General features: G+C 37.4%; 2 protein-coding genes across 2 annotated transcripts in view; one reads left to right on the top strand and one right to left on the bottom strand.

The window, feature by feature from the left end:
- Positions 1-20,545, bottom strand: part of LOC135071207 (dedicator of cytokinesis protein 4) — a 76,884-nt gene extending 56,339 nt beyond the window's left edge. Inside the window, exons 1-4 of the mRNA XM_063964982.1 lie at positions 20,364-20,545; positions 19,408-19,491; positions 19,032-19,225; positions 18,354-18,502 (exon numbers count right to left, since the gene is read on the bottom strand). Coding sequence (XP_063821052.1) covers positions 18,354-18,502; positions 19,032-19,225; positions 19,408-19,491; positions 20,364-20,400 — 464 coding nt within the window. The 5' untranslated portion in view covers positions 20,401-20,545. The remainder of the gene's footprint in view (positions 1-18,353; positions 18,503-19,031; positions 19,226-19,407; positions 19,492-20,363) is intronic.
- LOC135071192 (innexin inx3) lies at positions 691-17,397 on the top strand. The gene is made up of 9 exons (XM_063964962.1): positions 691-954; positions 5,672-5,853; positions 12,180-12,376; positions 12,865-12,987; positions 13,543-13,638; positions 14,063-14,173; positions 14,264-14,400; positions 14,830-14,977; positions 15,329-17,397. The coding sequence occupies exons 2-9, from the start codon at positions 5,691-5,693 to the stop codon at positions 15,512-15,514; spliced, it is 1,161 nt and encodes a 386-aa protein (XP_063821032.1). The 5' UTR covers positions 691-954; positions 5,672-5,690; the 3' UTR covers positions 15,515-17,397.
- Positions 20,546-20,865: the final 320 nt, after the last annotated feature.

The following is a 20,865-nucleotide window of genomic DNA, read 5'->3' on the forward strand; positions in this document are numbered from 1 at the left end:
TAATTATTAATTGAATGTATCGAGCACAATTAATACCTTTGTGCCACGAATTGCTGTCAATCCAGTCTCCGATAACGGAGATGATTTAGTTAGTTCATAATGATTTATTTGCCTTTACACTAACATTGCGGGAATAATACAAAGTACCTAGGTGTTATTTTTAATTTAAATGTTATCCTTTAATAAATTGAAGACCGCAAAGAATCAACATAAAATACCTACATATTATATCAATCAATCATTTAATGTAATAAGTAAGTAAAATCACATCATCCAAATTCCCAAAAATCGTAGGCGTAATATGTAGTTACGCCGCATTACAACATTAATTCAATGGCACATTTATAAATTACTGCATCCGACAATGTGTTAATTAACAGCCGCAGGCGATTCCCACTCGTTAAAACCAGTCATCATAATCTCGTCTAAAAAATTGGCATACGAAGCTCAAAGTATAGCCCACGGAGAAAACACATGAGACGAAAAGTCAAGACCCTCACAGAACTCGTTCAACGACGAATTCTCTCTGCTACTGACTACCGTGCAGTTACTTGGTTTGGGGAGAGCGAGAGGGCCGATGTAAGTGAAGGGGGATCGCGCTTGCGGGACAGAGACAGCCGTACTGCGCACACGCAGCAAGCACAAGTTCGGTAGTGAACACGCGCGCAACTCGGCGTGCAGGAGGTCGGCCGACAACGCTTTCCAGTTTGTGTTTCCGACCCACGGGCAGCTGGCGTGTCGCATGCAGCGCCCGCAGTGCCACTCGTTTTACTCCAATCATTTGATTTGTTAACTCATGACTTACTACAATAATATCATGACGTAAAACTGTAAAGGCGCTCTTTATGTACAAGTGAGGTTGTGTTTGTTGTGTTGTGCAAAAGACAAAACGTGCTAACATAAAAATTAAGAGAAACCGGAGGCGAACGAAAAACTACTGTTAGGTTCAAAAAGGTAAGTTGTGTCACAAAAGCTCAGCTTTGGGATGAATCGAGACGCGCTTAAGTCATATCGACAAGCTGTGGAATGCTGTTTGACAGCATACATGTGCGGGAACAAAAGACTTGTGCATACACTCATCTTATTTCTTTTTTATTCTGTCTGCCTTCTGTGAGTAACGAATAATAGTGATACCAATTCGGTGAGCATATTGAAATGTTCGATAACACCGGACATAGCATTTTATAACTCATCTATCAAATTATGGAGGGACTAATGGGGTCCGATGTGTCGGAGTTTCTCACAGGTAGCGGCCGTGTCTCCATTTACCTGAGCGGCCGTAGGGGAAGGGACGCTACACTCGTTACCAGGCATAATATTTGAATAGAATGGACAAAACTATTTGTAGTAATAATAAAGCATTTTAACACACTTCTGTTAATTACCACGTTTCCAAAGCAAGGATCTAGACAAAAGGATTAAGTTCACGGTTATCACGATCGTACATAAGATCGAGTTGTTTATAGCACGTGAAATGAACATCGCCGATGAAGCAAGGGGGAATAAACTACCACAGCACGTGATATTTTCACGGTCCACAGACTTCAGGTTGAAGATGATCCCGCCAAGGACGCGGCAATAATGAATCAAAAACATAATTTGCTAATTAAGATACAACCCGGATGCGAACTTTGAGATTTCAATTCAGAATTTTGCTTCTGAATTAATCAAATACACTTCCTTATTTCCTAAAGTAATTGTTATCAAATTGCAATCAATATTACCACTTGTATTGTGAGGTGACACATTCTATAATTAGTTTTTTGGGCGAAATTAGTTAATTAGGTCATTAAGACTGTTGTTTGGGCCCTTGCGTAACTTGTCAGCATAATAATAGTGCGATTAGATCCTCATTTTTGTATGAATGCATAATTATACGCAATATCTATGATACTTTTTGATTCATAACTTGTTTCCTTTCATTTGTACATGGCACAGTTTAATGAGTACGTTTTAATAGATCGTGAATACTTTTATGATCATTAACTAATGATCGATTCCACAAATAGCCAACCTACGTGATGATTCCCACGAGTCAAAAAGCTTAGTATATTCCTTACAGAGCCTAATTTGAATAACAAATAGAATGTAAAACAAGAGCAGCATATTACTAGTTTCCCACTATGTGTGAGAGTTCTGGGACAAACAAAAAGCGTTCAAACGGTCACGTTCATTGGATTCCTGTCACGCAGTTCGGTTCACGGCACCTGCATACTGCATAATGTTCCCTGGGCGCCTGGCGATAACCTCAAATGCAATAAAACCTACTTACATTCACATGCAGGCACTTTGAACATACTAAGAATATGTATTTTTAAATTACAATCATAACTATGTCTATGGTACTTTATGTAGTTTAATAGACGTATAAACCTCGTTTCTACGCAACTAACTGAACAGTTAATGCAAGGCCGAAATGATAAGAGATGACATACATTAATATAGGAATCTGAACCAGTAGTGCCCTTTACCCCATAAATATCAATCAGCGATAAGCAAATTGACAACGGAAGAGAATTTTGGGATCGATTTTTGTGGATTTCATAATTTTTCTGGCAATACGTTTTCAATAGCAGTTCTAATCTAATCTTCTAAAAATCACACATAATTTGTCATTTGTGATGAATCAAATCGGAATTTCACGAGTTGATTCAAGTAATCGTGTTAAATCAGTCGTAGCGATAAAAAAATGTTACCTCATCTATACTTTTATAAAACCAGACCAATTTAGCATCTATGGCACAGGAATAAGAACCTTGGGACACCCGCAGTCCCGACGAGTATTGTCATCGTGATAAGAGCCTCATTGCATGCGCGTTCCGTACGCGATATCAATTAACCCGTATAAGGATCACAACGCCTGTTCTGTTTTGTTCACAAAGCGGCCAAGTATTTCCCACAATGTCTTTGACCTTATTGATAAAAAAAAATATTATGACACTGTCGCAAAAGCTCTCTACAATCGCTTATCAGAGCGTGAATAACAAAAAACCGTAGCCTATATGATACCCGAGCTGCAGCTGGCGTAACCGCAACGCACGCACATTTCCGTATCACTAGATGTTACAACTCTGACAATAACCAGTCACAGGCCAAACCATCGGCTTTAGGTTATCATCAATAAGCTCATAGAAAATACATCTAAGATATACGAAACACGTGTTTTCCTGCAGTACTCTAGGTAATATAGAGGAACAGCCTCGTTAAAGCAGTCAATAGGAGTTAATTACATTAGACACGAATAGCCGGCATCAGCCGAAGGGATCAATGTTCACACGAGGAATTTCTTAGCGCTTATCTGGGGAAACGAAGTGACGCTTATCTCGTGCTCTTTTTGTGTCTGTATTTTCAGTGCTTGCCGACTGTTCAAATGAAATGAACGAATGCTCTTGTAACCGAGCGTGATCTGAGCCACGTAAATTACAACAGAGGCGACAAACGGGCCGCTCACTTGCAATCCGCAGATCTCTTAGTTACCTAACTGAACCGAAACCGGTCGATTCGTGTCATTAGACACGGTTGGAGCTCTCAGAATCTCTTTTGTCCAAGAGCACTCAGGATTCCATTCCCACGAACAGGTTGTGTTATATCATGTCTGGATGATGCTCACTGTGTCCGCGTCCAGCGCAATTAGTGTCCATTCAGCGCCGACGCGTGCCAGCCAATTTAAATAAGTACAGCTGATGATAATACATGCTTGAGATTGTTAGCTGAAGCATCCACTGTGAAGAACAAAACCTATAATTTCTCGTGATTCTATTTCGACGTGTCTTTATGCAAATTCGGTTTTTATGACGGAAACTATAAACGTTGTTATTACGAAGCCGCGAATGGCCAATGATAAATGGGATGCGGTAACTGGCGAGTGAAACAAGGATACGTTTTAAAGCCGCAAAGGGCCAGACTCGGGCCCACCGCGTCTGTGCGCCTGCGCATGTCATAAAAGGTGGAATGCGCCTCGCAGTGTGCTGCTTAGCTTGTTACTTTATCAGTTATTACTTAGCAAACTTACACTCCAAATTCCAATTTCTTGGGTAATGAGCCAGAGAAACGGGATTCTTATTAAAAAATAACTAATTCGTTTTTATAGAGTGGTAAAAAGAAGTTAATCCATTATAACGGCAAACGGCAAACGATTAATTACAACAATCGCCTTTGGAAAACATTTAAGAGCGTAAAAAATATTTCCATCCAAAACTAATCGGTCGTCGAGATCTCGCGAAATGCCGCCAATGTCGGTAAAGATTGTCGCTTCGCAAACTGGTTTCCGCGTAAAATTCGCGTTGCCAGGCGGTGCATCACCCAGGGTCGGGAAGGTAAAGCAGAGGGGGGCGGCGCGGGGGCTTGAAAACGCAGGAGGCGCACGAGCGGCGGCGGTCGACGACCCGCCACATGCCCTGCGCCGGCGCAACATTCGCCTTCACAGACCATCCTAACACGATCACAAGATTATGCTAGCAAATTCAATGGAATACAGACCAAATTGACGGATCTAGTATAGTCCAATACCAAATAAAACAAAAAACTACCGCAACAGTTTTTTAGTTCACTCGTGCAAAGCTAATTCGTGGTTACATCAACAGATCCCCGAGACGTTCAAAATGCTCTGAACATCGATTTAAAAGCAATATTTCGAAATAGCAATTATGATCGATTCCAATTGACAGTCCTATAAATGGCTGAAGAATTCAAATTTCCATCTATTCAATTATTGTCCCTGCGCGCGACCTAAATAGCACATGTGACCGACCACGCCGACACCGCGTAGGAACGGGATCAAGAAGTTGTCAAGGTTGGATCTATTTGTGATGAATTGTCTCTTGCGACTGTGTAGCGACCACTTGTTCTCGTCTTACAGGAACGTACGAACCACTCATTATATGTACTAGAATCTTGCTCTATCATTCATGCCCTATAAACTTCTACAGGCTGTAGCACAATTACCGTAAACGCGTCAGATGATGCAAACTTGTTAAGGACCAGTAATAATAAGAAACACATTCTTTATTAATTACTCAATAAGAAATCACGTGTAGGTATTATTATTCAGGAATGAAGAAGACGATATCAATCTGATAAAACGTTTTTAAAATTCAAAGTCAAGTGTATGTTGCATGCGAGCGTGGGCGAGAAGCTGTTCTATGACATCGTTAGATTATGTGAGGTCATTGATTGAGACCCGCATCGGTAGGTACCTGAGCCTAACACCACTTAACGGTTCTTCAACATTTCAAATCGTGAATAGTCCTACAGTCGTGATGCGTACCAATAAAACTGTGATACGAACTAAAATGAAGACATCAACAGTAAACAAGGAGTCTACGCAGCTGTTACACACATTGGTCGAATCAAAACAGTAATAAAGCGCACCGTTTACGTTCTAATTTAGTATTGGTAGCGTATGGCACTTGTCACGATGCGTTTATTTATTTATAGCGTTCCCCATAGTGTCATCTTTTTAACTATGCATAGGGGCATGGGTGTAGGTTATCGTAATAAATTACTATGAAGACGGGCTAGTTACATTTATGGTTGTTTAAAAATAAAAATAAGGAGAATTAAAATGTTTGTCATTTCACTTTCACCAACTTTCAGTGGTTGCAATAACATTTATTCATCTCTAACTTCACTTTCTAAACTAGCATCTAAATGAAATGTTGTTTGTTTTCAGACAAAAGAATTGAAACAAGATGGCGGTGTTTGGTATGGTCTCCGCGGTTGCGGGCTTCGTCAAGGTCCGCTACCTCATCGACAAAGCTGTCATCGACAACATGGTGTTCCGTATGCACTACCGTATCACCTCTGCCATTCTCTTCCTCTGCTGTATCCTCGTCACCGCCAACAATCTCATTGGTAAGTACATTAATTGGTTCATTTTCTACTACACGTCTTTCTTCTTCGTTAAACTGTACATTTATAACTCTTGTAGTTATTGCAGCTAATTAACCTTTATGAGGTATGTCGCAGAGATTACATGGCATTGAAAGTAGGTACCGTTACAGTAAAACATGACTGTTCGTTCAATATTAATGAGCCGGTTATTTTACATATTATTAAGCTACTGCAAACAAGCTTCGCCTTCGGCTAGCTAGATGTAGTAGCAACATCAGTAGCTGATGAAAACGTTGTGAATTTACTGAAGACTATCGAGAAAGTATCTATTAGCGAAGCGAAAGTTGATCGAATTAAGAAGTAGATAGTTCTGAAACTTTCAATTGAATGGTCAGAATTCAGCCTAACTGACCTAGAGAACTAACATGCCGTACAAATAATGCCATAAACGCAGTTACAGTTTGGCTAGACAGCGATCTCGTAACTGGTGTAAAATGAGTCATTTTCAGGTCATTGTTCAGAGTAGGAACCCCGTTGTAACAGTTACCCAAATTGAGACGTCATGACAAATTGGTTGTACAAACGAATACACCGAGTAACGTACGTGATAAGACTCAATTCATTGAAGCAAAGCCGGTCACTGAACCTTTTTCATCAACGAGTGAAAAACATAGTCAGTGATTAGATATTTATTGCAGCTCGTTTCACACTTTTCTTGGTACCAATGCGATACGATAAAAGTAATTTACACCTCGTTAGACCAGTTAACCTAATTTACCTAATTCGACATTATATTATGGTTAAATGGTATTAAATTGTTGTATAATACCGCGGTTCACGCATGTAGATACGAGTGTTATCGCGTGCTCCTTGTAAATGACCTACAAACGTAAACAAACTTAATTCATTGTACGGAGTACATCTTAATCGTTTCCTTCAACATATTCAACATCTCAGAAAAGATTAAGAATAAATTATCACTAATTAGTTGTTCTGTCCTGAAAATCAACATAATTTTATGCCATGTTGCAAAACGTAAGGTTAATTTAAATATTTATTTTGGATAATATAATTAATAAACAATACGCACTGTCTATCTAAAGGTTCTAGTGTTTAAAGATGTTACCTATAAACAACTTAATTTGCATAAATAAATAACTAGGCAGATAGTCAAGAAGCTGAGGTTATCAGCTACATTGGAAATACATATTGATTTTACTTAACACATAGTCTTAATTAATTTTAAGATAAAAAATGACCAAAAGATGTTTAAAAATTTAAACATTTTACTGGAATGGTACGATATTGCATCATACTCAAGCAATATAGCCAAAGTGACTGTCCGCTTGACTGGTTTTCTTTATGTTTAAAAAGTCACTGTTAATTTGTTTGTTTTACATTTACTTGTGCTTGTGAGTAATCTTATCTCTTAAACAAACATTGCACAATTTTCATTGGAACTTTTATGTTCTTTAATTTAGCTTACGTCATTATTTATTCAGTGGTCATATCCACGTTTTATAAGTAAGAATAATGACTATGTTGGCAGAGCGACCCTTAGTAACAACCTTATGTGGCACATCTTGACACCTTATACCTCAGTAAAGTTACACTAGGTCACGTTTTAATCTCTCGCTTGCGAATCATTAGTCAGCAAAGCGCACGATAGTGTTATAGCGCTGCAGCCTGTACCAATCGCTCAGGTGCAGTAATCAAAACATCCAGCAGTTTAACTGCAAGCTCAAGCGATAATGTCAGTTGCCACGCGGCCATATGTGACCCACATTGTGAGAAATCGCCGGTTGTTTTCTTACGCTCGGTTGTGCCAATATTAACCTATAGGCAGTAGAGTTAAAACTTTGCAAAGCCAATCAGCTTTTTGCGGACAATCAACGATGTTTATTAGGTTCAGTTTTGCATTTATAGGGCTAATATTTGAATTCTAACATCTAAATTATTAAAATTACCGCAAATAGCCATTCAAAAATATTCATGAAACTTTACCACGTAAGATGAAAACAAAGTTTTCAATGTCGTTACAGATGACTACGTGAAAATTTATTATTGCTTGTACATTCAATTGGATTCAGCTTAAATAAGTTAGAAAGAACTTCTATGTCTCTCAAACTTGAAAAGCGTTAAAAATATTGCTTACGCAATCGAAATTGTTCTACGTGACATAAAAGGTGTCATCATCATAAGCATAACCACAAAATCAGTGTCCAATGTTATTGCAACTAACATTTGCAAGTTACCTACCGATTGTTCTACGTTTACCCCGAAACGCATTGTTTCATGTTAGCAACAATAACAAAATGAATCATATTTTGGTTTCTCGAACACTTTAACAATAACAGGTAAATCACACGCACCAGACAGTTGGCAGTAAAGTTCATGACGTTCGCCGTGACCCACAAAAATATACAAGTCACATTCTTGGTGGTTGAAAACGGCTACTTAAAGCTACACACTGTGATATCTTATTTGGTTGCAATAGGCACGATTTTACATTAAAAATGTATAGTCCGATGTCCTGGCGATTAAGCGATTGTACAATTTCTGCATTCAGTCAGTACTTATCGGCTTCGGGCAGTTAGTCCTTATCAAACTAGTTTCTCGTTTACTGGATTACCATAACTTGTGTAACCTGATTATTTTCCCATGCAACCAGGTAATATTGGTTCACAATACAAACATTGTGCACGTGCGTATTGTGAGGATGACTTATAAATAGAGAGGATTGAATAGATCACAAAAAATATACCGATTTGCTAGCAAAATTCAAGAGCTTTAGCCAAAGGGTCGTCCTTTAAGCCTCTATTTGAAAGATGAATTGAGAAACTTACGGTATCACAGTCGACACAAGTAAAAAAATTATGGACATTTTCCATCGAAACTGAAAATCAATCAACAATAAGACTCAATATTCATATTTTGTGGCGTGTTTCTTATTTTCCTTGGAGTAAAAATTTTTTGCTCTCCTAAATCTGGGTCGTGACCTGAACCTTTTGAATATCAGCCATGAACAGAAGCTACGTTTCAAAGCACCCCGTTTTTGTGGCCTTTGTTGTAGCCTGTAGTGTTACACGAGCTACAAGTTACAGATTAATTGACCTCGGACAAATGAACTAATAATCCCGAGAGGGCTCGATGGGTTAATTAAAAGCGTGTGACTTCAAGTAACTCGATACCTATCTATTGTAATGACTCTTGAATTTGCAGCAGTCACTGTGGTAAATGATTTTTAAATAATGTTTTTCTGTGTGAAATTTTGATGTTTTCCTTACATGAGTGTACATGCACTTATTGTCACCATTCCACTAAAACAATAGCATTAGTAACATTACCTACTTCATGATTAATAGGTGCGTCAGTTAACTTGCATCTTTTTAACTGCACGTAGGACATTAACCATTTCTCTATGCAAAATCCATTTTAAAACTTCCTCTGTAGGTTGTATAAATGATTTACCATAACTACTATTATCTGCTAAATATTATTTTGTAAACTACTGCTTCAACTCAAACGTAAAGATTAATTTTACCTAACCTATTTTACCTATGCATAGATAGATACTCTTGAAAATCCTTATTATCATTCTACAGGGTGGAAACGATAAGTGATCTCACTCGATTATTTCTAAACTATACAAGATATTTAAAAACTGGTTACTGATCCTGAAAGTGCTTCACGAGCTCTTTCAAACGGTACCAATAATAGGTTACAGAATAAACTGGAACTATCCGAAAATTCAATGTTTCCAGCTTCCATACTAAATGTATGCCAACCACACAATATTAGAAGTGTAATTTATTTTTTGTTAAATAATAAACTTAAAAAGTCGGTTAAATAAACTCTTAACTTGCATCTAGTTTAAAATTATTTGTGGAAAACATTAGTTTTAGGCATTACTTGCTATAATATTATCAAGAGATGAGTGACATAACTGTGATAGTACTAAATGTATGGAAGATGGAAACATTGAATTTTTAGATAGATCCTATGTATTCTGTAAGCTATTGTTGATACCGTTGGATAGAGCTCGTGAAGCACTTTTAGTATCAGTAACTAGTTTTGCGATATCTTGTGTAGTTTTTAATATTTAGTAACTTTACCAAATGTATGGAAGCTGGAAACATTGAATTTTCGGATAGTTCCAGTTTATTCTGTAACCTATTATTGATACCGTTTGAAAGAGCTCGTCAAGCACTTTCAGGATCAGTAACCAGTTTTTCGATATCTTGTATAGTTTAGAAATAATCGAGTGAGATCACTTATCGTTTCCACCCTGTATATTGGGCACACACGCATTTGGAAGCTAATAAAAATACCAGTCACTAAGTAGCTTTAATATTGATGACACAAATAGCAAGTGGCCATATTGAAAATTGAGTCCAAACTTGACCAACCCACATTAACAATTGACATAATGGACTCTTTCGTTACACTACACTAAATGGACACGTTACCCAGTTCATCATCCTAATCATTGAGCCTACCAAAATGGCAGACTATTAACTTTGAGCGATACGAGTATCTCTCTATGGAGTAATATCTACTGCTTAATTTCTCAAATGAAATTGAGAAGTTCCTTGAAAGATATAACAACATTTATTGTGCACAAAATAAACACAATATCGTCAGTAAAAGGTCCTTCTGAATTATATGTATTTAGCAATTTCGATATCCTCCTATATTTGTTGAAAATAATCTGCGTGTAAGTGAATTCATGTTCACATACATTTCAAAAAATATATTTCAACACTTCCAGTTGACTCACGTTACTTACAGATAAAACCCAACCCAAACTTATGTCAACAAGATAGGAGCATCACAGTATGTAGAACTTAAGTATTCAGGTATAGCATGTACTTGTATTATTATTATTCTAAACATGTGATAAATAAGTTGTATTTAGATTCACGTTTGTGGTTTATGACTTCATTAAAGCAATATTGTATTTGATTGAATGTGGATCGAAAATGGCAATAAATAACTTTATTATATCATGTAGGTTAGTACGGTTATACATACATCTGTACTAGAATTTGTAATTCCATTACGCAATGAAGGTCTTTAAAGCCTGCCAGAACCAGTTACGTCGTCAATGTGGTATTATAGGGTTTATTCTATTAATAAAATGATTACTTGCATAGTCAGATCCCCAGGGCTAAGCAAGGTGCAAGTCTTGATACGTTATTGATAAAAACAGACTTTATGTAAAATACTAAGCAATTACCGGTCTCTATAAACGGAAATAAGTTATTACATGTACCGCGATTTACTAATATTTATGTAGAAAATGGCCTAAGACAAAAAAGGCTGTAATAAAGATAATTCAGCGATCACAGAGCAATCAGATACTAGTATTTAAAATTAAATTCGAAAGAATGGCCTCCAAGGAAAAAATAAAGCCCTCACCGATCGTATGAGTCATGTGAAACCCCGAACTTATAGATGACTAAGTAATGACCGGAATAATTTACAGGTCTAATAGGATAAAACACTGCATAGTTAATAGTTTAGAGTAATATCCGATTGGATACGCACAACACAATTCTAAAACCTAAAGAATAAGGAGCTTAAAGAGTTGCAGAATATTGTCAGAGAAGTTTACATTGACACTATTATAAAAGTTTTAGCCTAAGCGCAGACCACCAACTTTTAGCCTGGGTGCAGACCACCGACTTTCAGTTGGCCGATAGTTAGAATCGGCCGGTACCAAATCGGTGTAATTGCGCATTTTCATACTTTTAACAGCTCGTATCAACTATTGGCCAACTAAAAGTCGGTGGTCTGCGCCTAGGCTTATGCAAAACCAGCCTTGATATTCAAAAGGACCAATACAATTATAATACAGTTTCTATACTAGCCATAGTAACACCCTCAGTCGAGCAAGGTGATCAGTCACGGCCACAATTGAACAGGTAGGGGGCAGCTGCAGTGCCATTAGCTATATTGCCGCCATCCGCATGCGCAGTGCAATGTCGAGGACAAAACATGGGATACATTAACTGTAACTGTTAAAATGTTACGGCTATATTTAGATACTGATGCGAGGTGCTACAACTTAAATGTCATCATGTCTGCGTGGTTTTTGCGTCATAAGTCTAGAGTCGTTAGCAGGCGTTTGTTTGAATTTAAAAAATATTTGACTAATTGAGTTTGGTCAGAGATAGGCTAATTTGTTTTTGTTACAACAGAACAAAACTGCGTGGGGTTTCCCAAATGTCTATAGCACATCAACCTGATCTAAACTTTATTTGGAAGATATGAAGTTCAAAATTGTTTGCAGATTCACCAGTCGGCTGTACCTAAACTGCCATTGACCCTCATTTATATTGCAGGTGACCCGATAGCCTGCATCAACGACGGCGCGATACCCGGCCACGTACTCAACACTTACTGCTGGATCACGTACACGTTCACACTGCCCAATTCCGACTCGAAGGCCGTCGCTCACCCCGGTCTAGGCAACGACTATGAAGAAGAGAAGCGCATCCATGCCTACTATCAGTGGGTGCCGTTCATGCTTTTCTTCCAGGTAAATATTCATCCCAAATAAACATACAAAGTCTTTACATAATCGTGTGAACCTAGCATGGTCATTATCACATTAATTAGAGACATCATTACGTCGCTGATCTTACTCAATATGGACTCAGGATAGCATTGTTCTAAACGAGATAATTGGATGCGGTAACGATTTATAGTTGTATGGAAGTCGCTTGTACCTCGTCTTAATGGGTGCACGGGAGTCGTGATCAAGCCAGCGTATTATAAATCTACTCGGCTTGGACCTTTAGGTCAAGGTGACATTGAAACCTTTGATAAAGCTAAAATTATATTCAAGCTATTGACTCTTGATAACATGTACTTATTAAGAACGGTGCGATTGCGGTTAAATACCTGCCTTGTTCTTCATAACAAAAAAACGATACAAGCTTCTTTCTTGTTTAAAAAGACGAGATAAAAACTAATGATGCTGACAACGAATGAAATGTACCTAACTAATACATTTTGTGATTCCAGGGTCTACTCTTCTATTTGCCCCATTGGGTGTGGAAGAACTGGGAAGAGGGAAAGGTCCGCATGATCTCAGACGGCATGCGTGGAACTGTCGCAGCCATCGCGGATGATAAGAGCAACCGACAGGTAAATACTACTAAATAGTAAACACTCATTACTGAACGGACGTAGTCATCATGATTCACTAGTCACTACGCCTTTGTGATCGGATAACTCGCTTGTGATGTCAAAGTGCACTAGGACTGTGAACCGCGCAATCGGTTGAATTGGATTTCTCGTCATATGACGTGTCATTGGAATTTTATTCAGATTTATTGCCATGTATGTTCAACAAAGAAACCACTTGGTATATCTTGCAAAGTCGCGACGCGTCGAGCGATTTTGCCTTTCTTAATAAGAAACATCGTTCATGAGCAATTATGAAACATTTATTTGAATAATCAATTAATAGCGGAGTAGACACTTTTATAAGGCGATCAGTTTCATCGCAAATAACATATAGAGTTACAAGCTGATGAAACAATTGAGATAAAGGCTGAATTAATAAGACTTGATGACCGTCCCTAATTAGAGGAATCCGAGCAACTCGGCAGCCATTATTCAATGTAGGACAATTAAAATCTTTACGTGATTACGAAGGTTTTTCTTCACTAAACTTACCCTATTTTATTTAATTTTCAGGCTCGTCTAGTCCAGTACCTGATGGAAACCCTACACATGCACAACGCGTACTCTTTCGGATACTTCTTCTGCGAAGTATTGAATTTCATCAACGTGGTATGTATATTATTAGAAAAATCGTGTTTACTTGAATTGCATTTTGATTTGAAGGCATTCCTAAAATTCTGTTATTCAATACTTTTGATGTCAATTGATAGCAAAACATAGAATCAAAAGTCTTACGTAATGCATTTCTTGATTGAATAAAAAGATTTCTACTGTGTAACCATGTGTTAATCAGTATAGATAAATGGTTTTAAACCGTTCCCTAGAAAGTTATGTAAGTACATACCATACGTTTAGAAAAAATGCAATCTTTCTTTCTTTTCGTGTCGACAACAAACCTACACAGTGTCAGCCCAAAACTCCGCTACAAGAGTGGCGTTGTCAGTAGCACTCATCAAATCCTCCTGAGTGCAGTTGCTTGGGCACTCAGGGCATGACATCAGAAAAAATGCAATTAAACATAATTATGTTTCAGGTGGGCAACATCTTCTTCTTGGACACATTCCTCGGCGGAGCCTTCTTGACTTATGGTACTGACGTAGTCAAATTCTCGAATAGGAATCAAGAAGATCGTACTGACCCTATGGTAAGAAACACCTTCTTAGCGCTACACAAAATGCTAGTAAGGCTACTTTTATTTGAATTACGATAATAATATAATATTTGTCGTTTTCAGATTGAAGTATTCCCAAGAATAACCAAGTGTACCTTCCACAAATTTGGTGCTTCCGGCACAATTCAGAAACACGATGCACTCTGTGTCCTCGCTCTGAACATCCTCAATGAAAAAATATTCATTTTCCTGTGGTTCTGGTAAGTGCATTAACGCTAACATTCATACATATCTTAGTCACACCTTTGTGACATGTTAACCGGTAATTACCTAAAGAACCGTATTAACCCACGGTTTTCAGTCTTGAGCGAGAACTGGACTTAGAATAGAGTACACTAATTTGACAAAAAAATATCACATTAAAAAGATTATAGACCTAACCAGTCTGGCCATAAGTCGAACCTTAACTTCGAACTCCTATGTTCTTTCGTTGTGGGTCAAATGACAAACTTTCTCCCGGGACAAACTTCACCTTCACTGGTTGGGTTTTTATTGGCAGTTAAGCTGTTGATCCTGGCTACACAGGAGTTGCAGCGGTGGGTACGAGAGGTGGGAATAGTCCCTCGTTAAAACCAGTCAGGCGGAAAGTAAACGATGACGTAATAACAAAAGAATGTTAACATTTTCAGGTTCATCATCCTATCAGTGGTATCTGGGTTGGCTCTGGTGTACTCCGCAGCTGTCATCCTGATGCCGAGGACGCGCGAGACGATCCTCAAGAGACGCTTCCGATTCGGAACGCCGAACGGAGTGGAGGCACTTGTTAGGAAAACTCAGGTAATTAACCATAGACTGTTGTGTTGTAGAGTCGCACCTATTAAAACTTAATGGTTCCTACGAGTAAGTTGGGCGATGCCAGTATTTAAACTCGATTTGATGTCGATTGTATTATTCTCCAAACAAGTCACTGTGAGCCAGGGGGAAACAAAAAAGATGTTTAAAAGCGAGAGCGAATGAAAACTTGAACGAATGTAAAAGCTTACTTATGTAAATACAGGGCATGGGCCCTGTATGTAACCTATGAAAACGTTTGTGAGGGTTAAATACAGTCATATATTTTCATACAATACTGCGGAGGATGTTTGATATAATAACAAATGATCGAGCTAAATCCGTATATCCTTTCAGGTTGGCGACTTCCTACTCCTACACTTGCTGGGCCAGAACATGTCTCTGCGAGTGTTCGGAGAAGTCTTAGACGAGCTGTCCCGAAGGCTGCACCTCGGGTCCAACGCGCCCTCCGCCCCATCAACCATAGAGATGGCACCGATTTACCCGAACATCGATAAGTTCTCGAAGGAGACCGAGACGTAAGTGAAGTGATGACCGGCCAAGCGAGGCGAGCGGCGATCGTAGTTTGTTTCAAAATGACGTAAATGGATCATTGAATTGAAAGACAAATGAACAACGTTTTATCGGGTTGACGGTTACAACATAAATATAACACAGTGTTTGGTTATGGTAATATCTACTTTTTATTAATTTCAACAGCTTGTAAATTTTACCACAACATACAAATCGTCAGCAGACTGAATTTTTGGCATTGAATCGATCTCCATTTATGTCAGCTTACAACAAACTACTTGAAATTCATTTTCATGACACGCCACTTGCCATAGGCCACTCTATACAGAGCATTACATACATCTATCAAATATAAGATAACAGTTGACTCCTGTCCAAATCATATATCCGTGAAATCGATTACATTAGGGAATTTAATATACACCATACTCTCGAGTGATTTCACAGAATATGCATTTGTGACGACTTAGCTAAAAATGTGTCTTGCTCATGTCTTTACTTTTGCTCATATGGTTTCACTTTCAATACCTACCGGCGAACTTATGAAAAACAAGACAACGTATATCATGACATTCCTTTATTATATTTAATTAAGGCAACATTGATAGTTTATTGACAAATTTAGTTTTACACGCAGTAAATATTTCATCTAGGCATAAGCTTTAAAATTGGGGTCTCAATAAAATTTAGTGAATGTTGTAACATGGATGAGTTTATGCGAATGTGCATAAAGTAGTCGAAATTCGTTGATAATACAAGGCATATGATATTTAAAGTGTGAAATGGCTGCTGTTAGTAAATATCACTGTTATTGTTTGGTACTGACTGTTGTAGTCACGTGAAGCACCTGGTAATAGTGTTTAATGTAAGTTTTTAAGTATTGACTAAGCAGCATGGAGTAAAATGTGCTAATGCTGTGAGTTTAAGGATACGACCTCGGTTAAATGAAGAGAGTGAATACTATCGAGTATTTTTACTATTTACTTGCTTTGTTTTAGCCTTAGTTGACGACGTATCTTGAATTCAACAGATTTAGGTTTAAGTTTTATCTCAATTCATAAAAAGACATCATCTACATTATGTCTTTCATAAATAAGAATATTTTTGCTAAAGCTTGATTTCAATAAAGTCAGCATACCACCAATCGCATGTGTGCAAACAATGCCATATTATAAATCTTTAGCGAAATATAGGAAAGTTATTTTATTTACTTAGAGTCAAAGATTTTACTCAAATCTAAATATTACTTACTAATGAAATATATTTTATTATACTTATGAAATGCCTACTCTACATATTCCTATGAAATCGTTTAACATAAATTAAGTTTATTACTGCGGTCTGTGAATATATGGAAAAAATAAATTGATATTTAGGAAAATGCTATTGAAGTGTCCTTTTGTTATATTAAGTGTTAGATAGGACTTGGTGCAAATGGTAAAGTACTATTGTACGTTACTGTACTCATCAAATTTTGTGCCATTACAACAGTCACGTGTTATTTGGATTTTAAATGTGTCTGCGATGCTTTCGGCGATTCCCCACGATACTCGACTCTTCATATCGATATTACTACTATAAGTATACTGTAAGACTCAGTCATAATTGTGTCAATAGAATCTCTTTCTATAATTCCATACACCTAGCATAATAAAACAAAATAGATATTAAAATGTCTATCTGCAGTATGCCTGTGACAATACCTATGTTAATTTTAGATTACTAGATTATGCTTATTGTAAGCATGAAGTAGTTAGGAGATACGATTCATCATTCCTGTATTGAAAGTTATTTAATCGTATCTGATTATTTTGTACAATTAGGAAGACTGCTCTTGTGACAATAATCGAGGTAATTTGTGTATTTTCTTGGAATTAAACAATATAAAATAATTTAATTTGTTTTTATTCACCAGAAATCCCTTATACCCCCTGTACATACAAACAAGTATTATATTGTTATGGTAAGATCAGATCTACGAAAAAGAAGCGAGAAGGTAAGTCTAATGTGAAGCTAGAGAAATTTTATTTAATCCACCACCATAAATATTTACGCCTACGAATTAAAAAATACCTAGTTTCAGTTTTAGTAGTTTTAAATATAATTATAATGTATCTTTTTTTAGTGCAGAAGTTAGTTTAGTAGTGGTCAGAGCTTAAAGTCCGGTCGCCGAGCATGTAGAATTTCGTCTAATGACCCCAAGCTACCCATCCTTATCGCTCGCGCGTAATTATATTGCTATCGCGCTCGCACACTCACTGCGACCGCCCGTCGCACATTTTGCTCGGTGCTCGGCGACCGGACTTTAGTGAAAAGTCGTGGATTCAGGTGCCACAAGAGGCAGTAATTATTTTCAAGATTTCAAACATTTGTCTGTACGTTTATGGTAGGCGTTGACATATTGATGTGATTCCGCAGTGCCAGTAATGAACAATTTACACGGCTTGCTTTTAGCTACGCGATAAGACCCGATTGCGAGCTACTAGTGCAAGCCAAGTGCAACCTTTGGGCCTAGACAAAGTGCACATTATAATTGCAAACCAGTTGAAAGGCCTATTTTTTTGTATGGAGTTTTGACGGATTCGATTTTCGATTCGATCAAAAAGTGCAACTTGTCTAGGGGTCTTATTTCAGTAGCAATTACGTCATCATAACACAGTCCAGTTGCCCGTTTTTTACCACAAGCTATACTCGTGTACAGATAATGACACAGCAAGGTCAACTGTTGTCTTATGTAGTTGAAATAATACAAACTTGCAACAACAATGTTTAGTCTCATAGGACACCTTAAATCTGCATAAAGTTAGGGCAAAGAAAAATGAGCAAACAGACCAAAAAAGCCACTAACCTGTTGCCCCAGTCTAGCTTCGCAACCAGCTTTAGCCTCAGTGCTCTCGTCTGGTCCTGCGTCAGAGTGCCAGCTAAAAGAGCGCGACGCCCACTCAGCAACTCTCTCATCACTTTGGCTACAGCACTGAACCGGTACGTCTCTCGCTCCTGAAAAGTAAAAATTCAATTTTCTAAATCGTAATTTTGTAAGATACTAGCTGTTACACTTGAAGTGACAACCCTAGCGGGAATAAGCATCTGTAAATAGCGCTTGATTTTAGAGGAAAAAAGAATTGAATTCAGTATGTAACTATTATTTTTTAGATGGTTACTAATATGAAATACAAAGGAATTGCCATTCTTATTGAGATAAATAAAATGTACAATAAGTATGTATGGCAGGAAAACATTATAGTTATGCTAAGCATGGCTAAACGCTGAGTCACATGTGTAACAGACAAAAGATTTACTAAGCATAGAAATGTAAAATATGTATTTGCAAAGCACATACACATAAGTGGAGCAACGTCATCAGTCAGTATTGTCATAAAATTTAATTTTATTCCTACTATACAATTTACATCTTGTCCTTCATGCATCACTGAAGTTGAAGCAAGTTCTCAGATTTACAAACGTATCTGATTATGAACTGTGAAGTAGGCAATGTGATCAAGTAAAAATTTATATCAGGACTTACCACATAAAGCTTCTTCCACAATCGCGCCCATTCTCTCAAAACACTTGCTATTTCTCGGACCAAGGGATCATCTTTGAGTTCTGCAATCGCATTGGGGCCTGTCCCCTTGACAGTGCATGGTCGGATGGATATAACACAGGCAGGGAATATGCCCCAGGCAGACCTGTTCTTAACACTGAAGCCACGATACCAACCTACAATGTTGGAAGTAAAAACACTCATTGTAAGTTGCTTCATTCATTCAAATATATTAGATTTTAGGCAGCAAAATTAGCACTGAGACTTATTTTTACTGAACTAAGTAACCAACTTTTGGGCTGGCTATATTTTAGCTTCTTTGCACAGATATGGATAATGAATAAATACGAAAACGAACCTCCATTTTCTTCTAATATTTGGACCGTTTCTCCAATCTCAAGTGGCAAGCCTGAGCGGACATCTCCCTTCCAGTTATAAACACCTGGAAGTAAATTTAAGTAAACAATATTAACACCATTTATTACCAATACCAATATTGACTCATTAAACTGAAAAAAAAAATAGAATGCGCAAAAGAAATTCAGCCTGTTCCATGTTATGACTGAAAGCTACACTTGAGTAGTGTATGGCTGGGTTTTTGCACCATCTTACTTTAACTTTGACAAACAAAAAATCTGACAAACTCCATACAAAAAACACCGGTTATCGTTAAAGCTATGGTCAAAGTTAAGTGAAGCAACTCAGCCTAAGACTCCACTGCCTCACAGCTGATCTACCAGTGCTCCACATCTACCAGTGACAGCACTGAGCAGTGATCACAGTGCTTTATCTGAAGTTCATACAATAGGTCCACACCTGATCAAGCAAGACTAATCAACTGTTGTATGATCTTCTAATAGAAGCTCCTCAAACCATGATTTCATTCCTATGAAATCCTGGTTTGGTATCCATTAGAAGAGCATTGTTATGTAAACTTAGATTAATAAAACCTAATCTAAGTATGTAAATAATTAACAAAAATAATAGGGCTGTGTTGTTTTTTTAATAATGATGAGTAAGTATAGGCACTTAGGCACCCTAACAAAGTATAATGTTAATGTTAACTATTATAGTATTAGGGATCTGTTCTTTAGAGCACAAGTGACTAATGCCCGTTTTCACCATCAATTCCTAATTTTTAAGTGACCCCTTTGGTAACAAATAACAGGAATTTTGTTAACATAGGAGTCACTTAAAAATTAGAGATTGATGGTGAAAACGGGCATTAATATTCTAAACATGTTATTGCATATCCGTTTTTATGGACAGGATGTGTATCGTAATGCTGCTGATTGAATTAAAACGTCAACTTACCGACTCCTAATTTAGGAGTTTTCAAGGGGACCCACATCTCTGATACGAGAACCACTACACTCACTATAATAAAATACTGAAGTATTAATAATGCATTGCAATTTTGATTTATTTATTCATTGAATTACAAAATTTTCTTTCAACAAAAAACTAAGCTCTCCTACAAATTGTTGACATCCAGTCGCGGACACAGATCACTATATATGTATATGTCGCAGTCGGATTGTATAATCCGCCGTTTTACATTACCACTAGGCATTTTACATTACAGCTCTGTGGTGCGATTGTCTAAGGCAATCGTATTCATTTGACAGTTCATAACGTACGTTATGATGTGTCAAACGGCTAATTCTAATTGTGTAAGGAGTTCATAAAACGATAACGATATGATAACGATTTGATCGTAATTTTATACGATGAGTGAATGATGAATATGATTTTGACAGAAAATTCGAATTGTCTAAGTTTCATGAGCCCATTGCTAATGTCAAATGATTGCGGT

Source organism: Ostrinia nubilalis, chromosome 4 (genome assembly GCF_963855985.1).
Source record: "Ostrinia nubilalis chromosome 4, ilOstNubi1.1, whole genome shotgun sequence".
NCBI classification, from domain to species: Eukaryota; Metazoa; Arthropoda; class Insecta; order Lepidoptera; family Crambidae; genus Ostrinia; species Ostrinia nubilalis.

Bases quoted from the DNA above. Each gene is read 5' to 3' on its own strand.
- LOC135071192 (XM_063964962.1), top strand. From the start codon at position 5,691: ATGGCGGTGTTTGGTATGGTCTCCGCGGTTGCGGGCTTCGTCAAGGTC. The intron at 5,854-12,179 runs GTAAGTACATTA...TTTATATTGCAG, and splicing joins CACCGCCAACAATCTCATTG to GTGACCCGATAGCCTGCATC. The intron at 14,978-15,328 runs GTAATTAACCAT...ATATCCTTTCAG, and splicing joins CACTTGTTAGGAAAACTCAG to GTTGGCGACTTCCTACTCCT.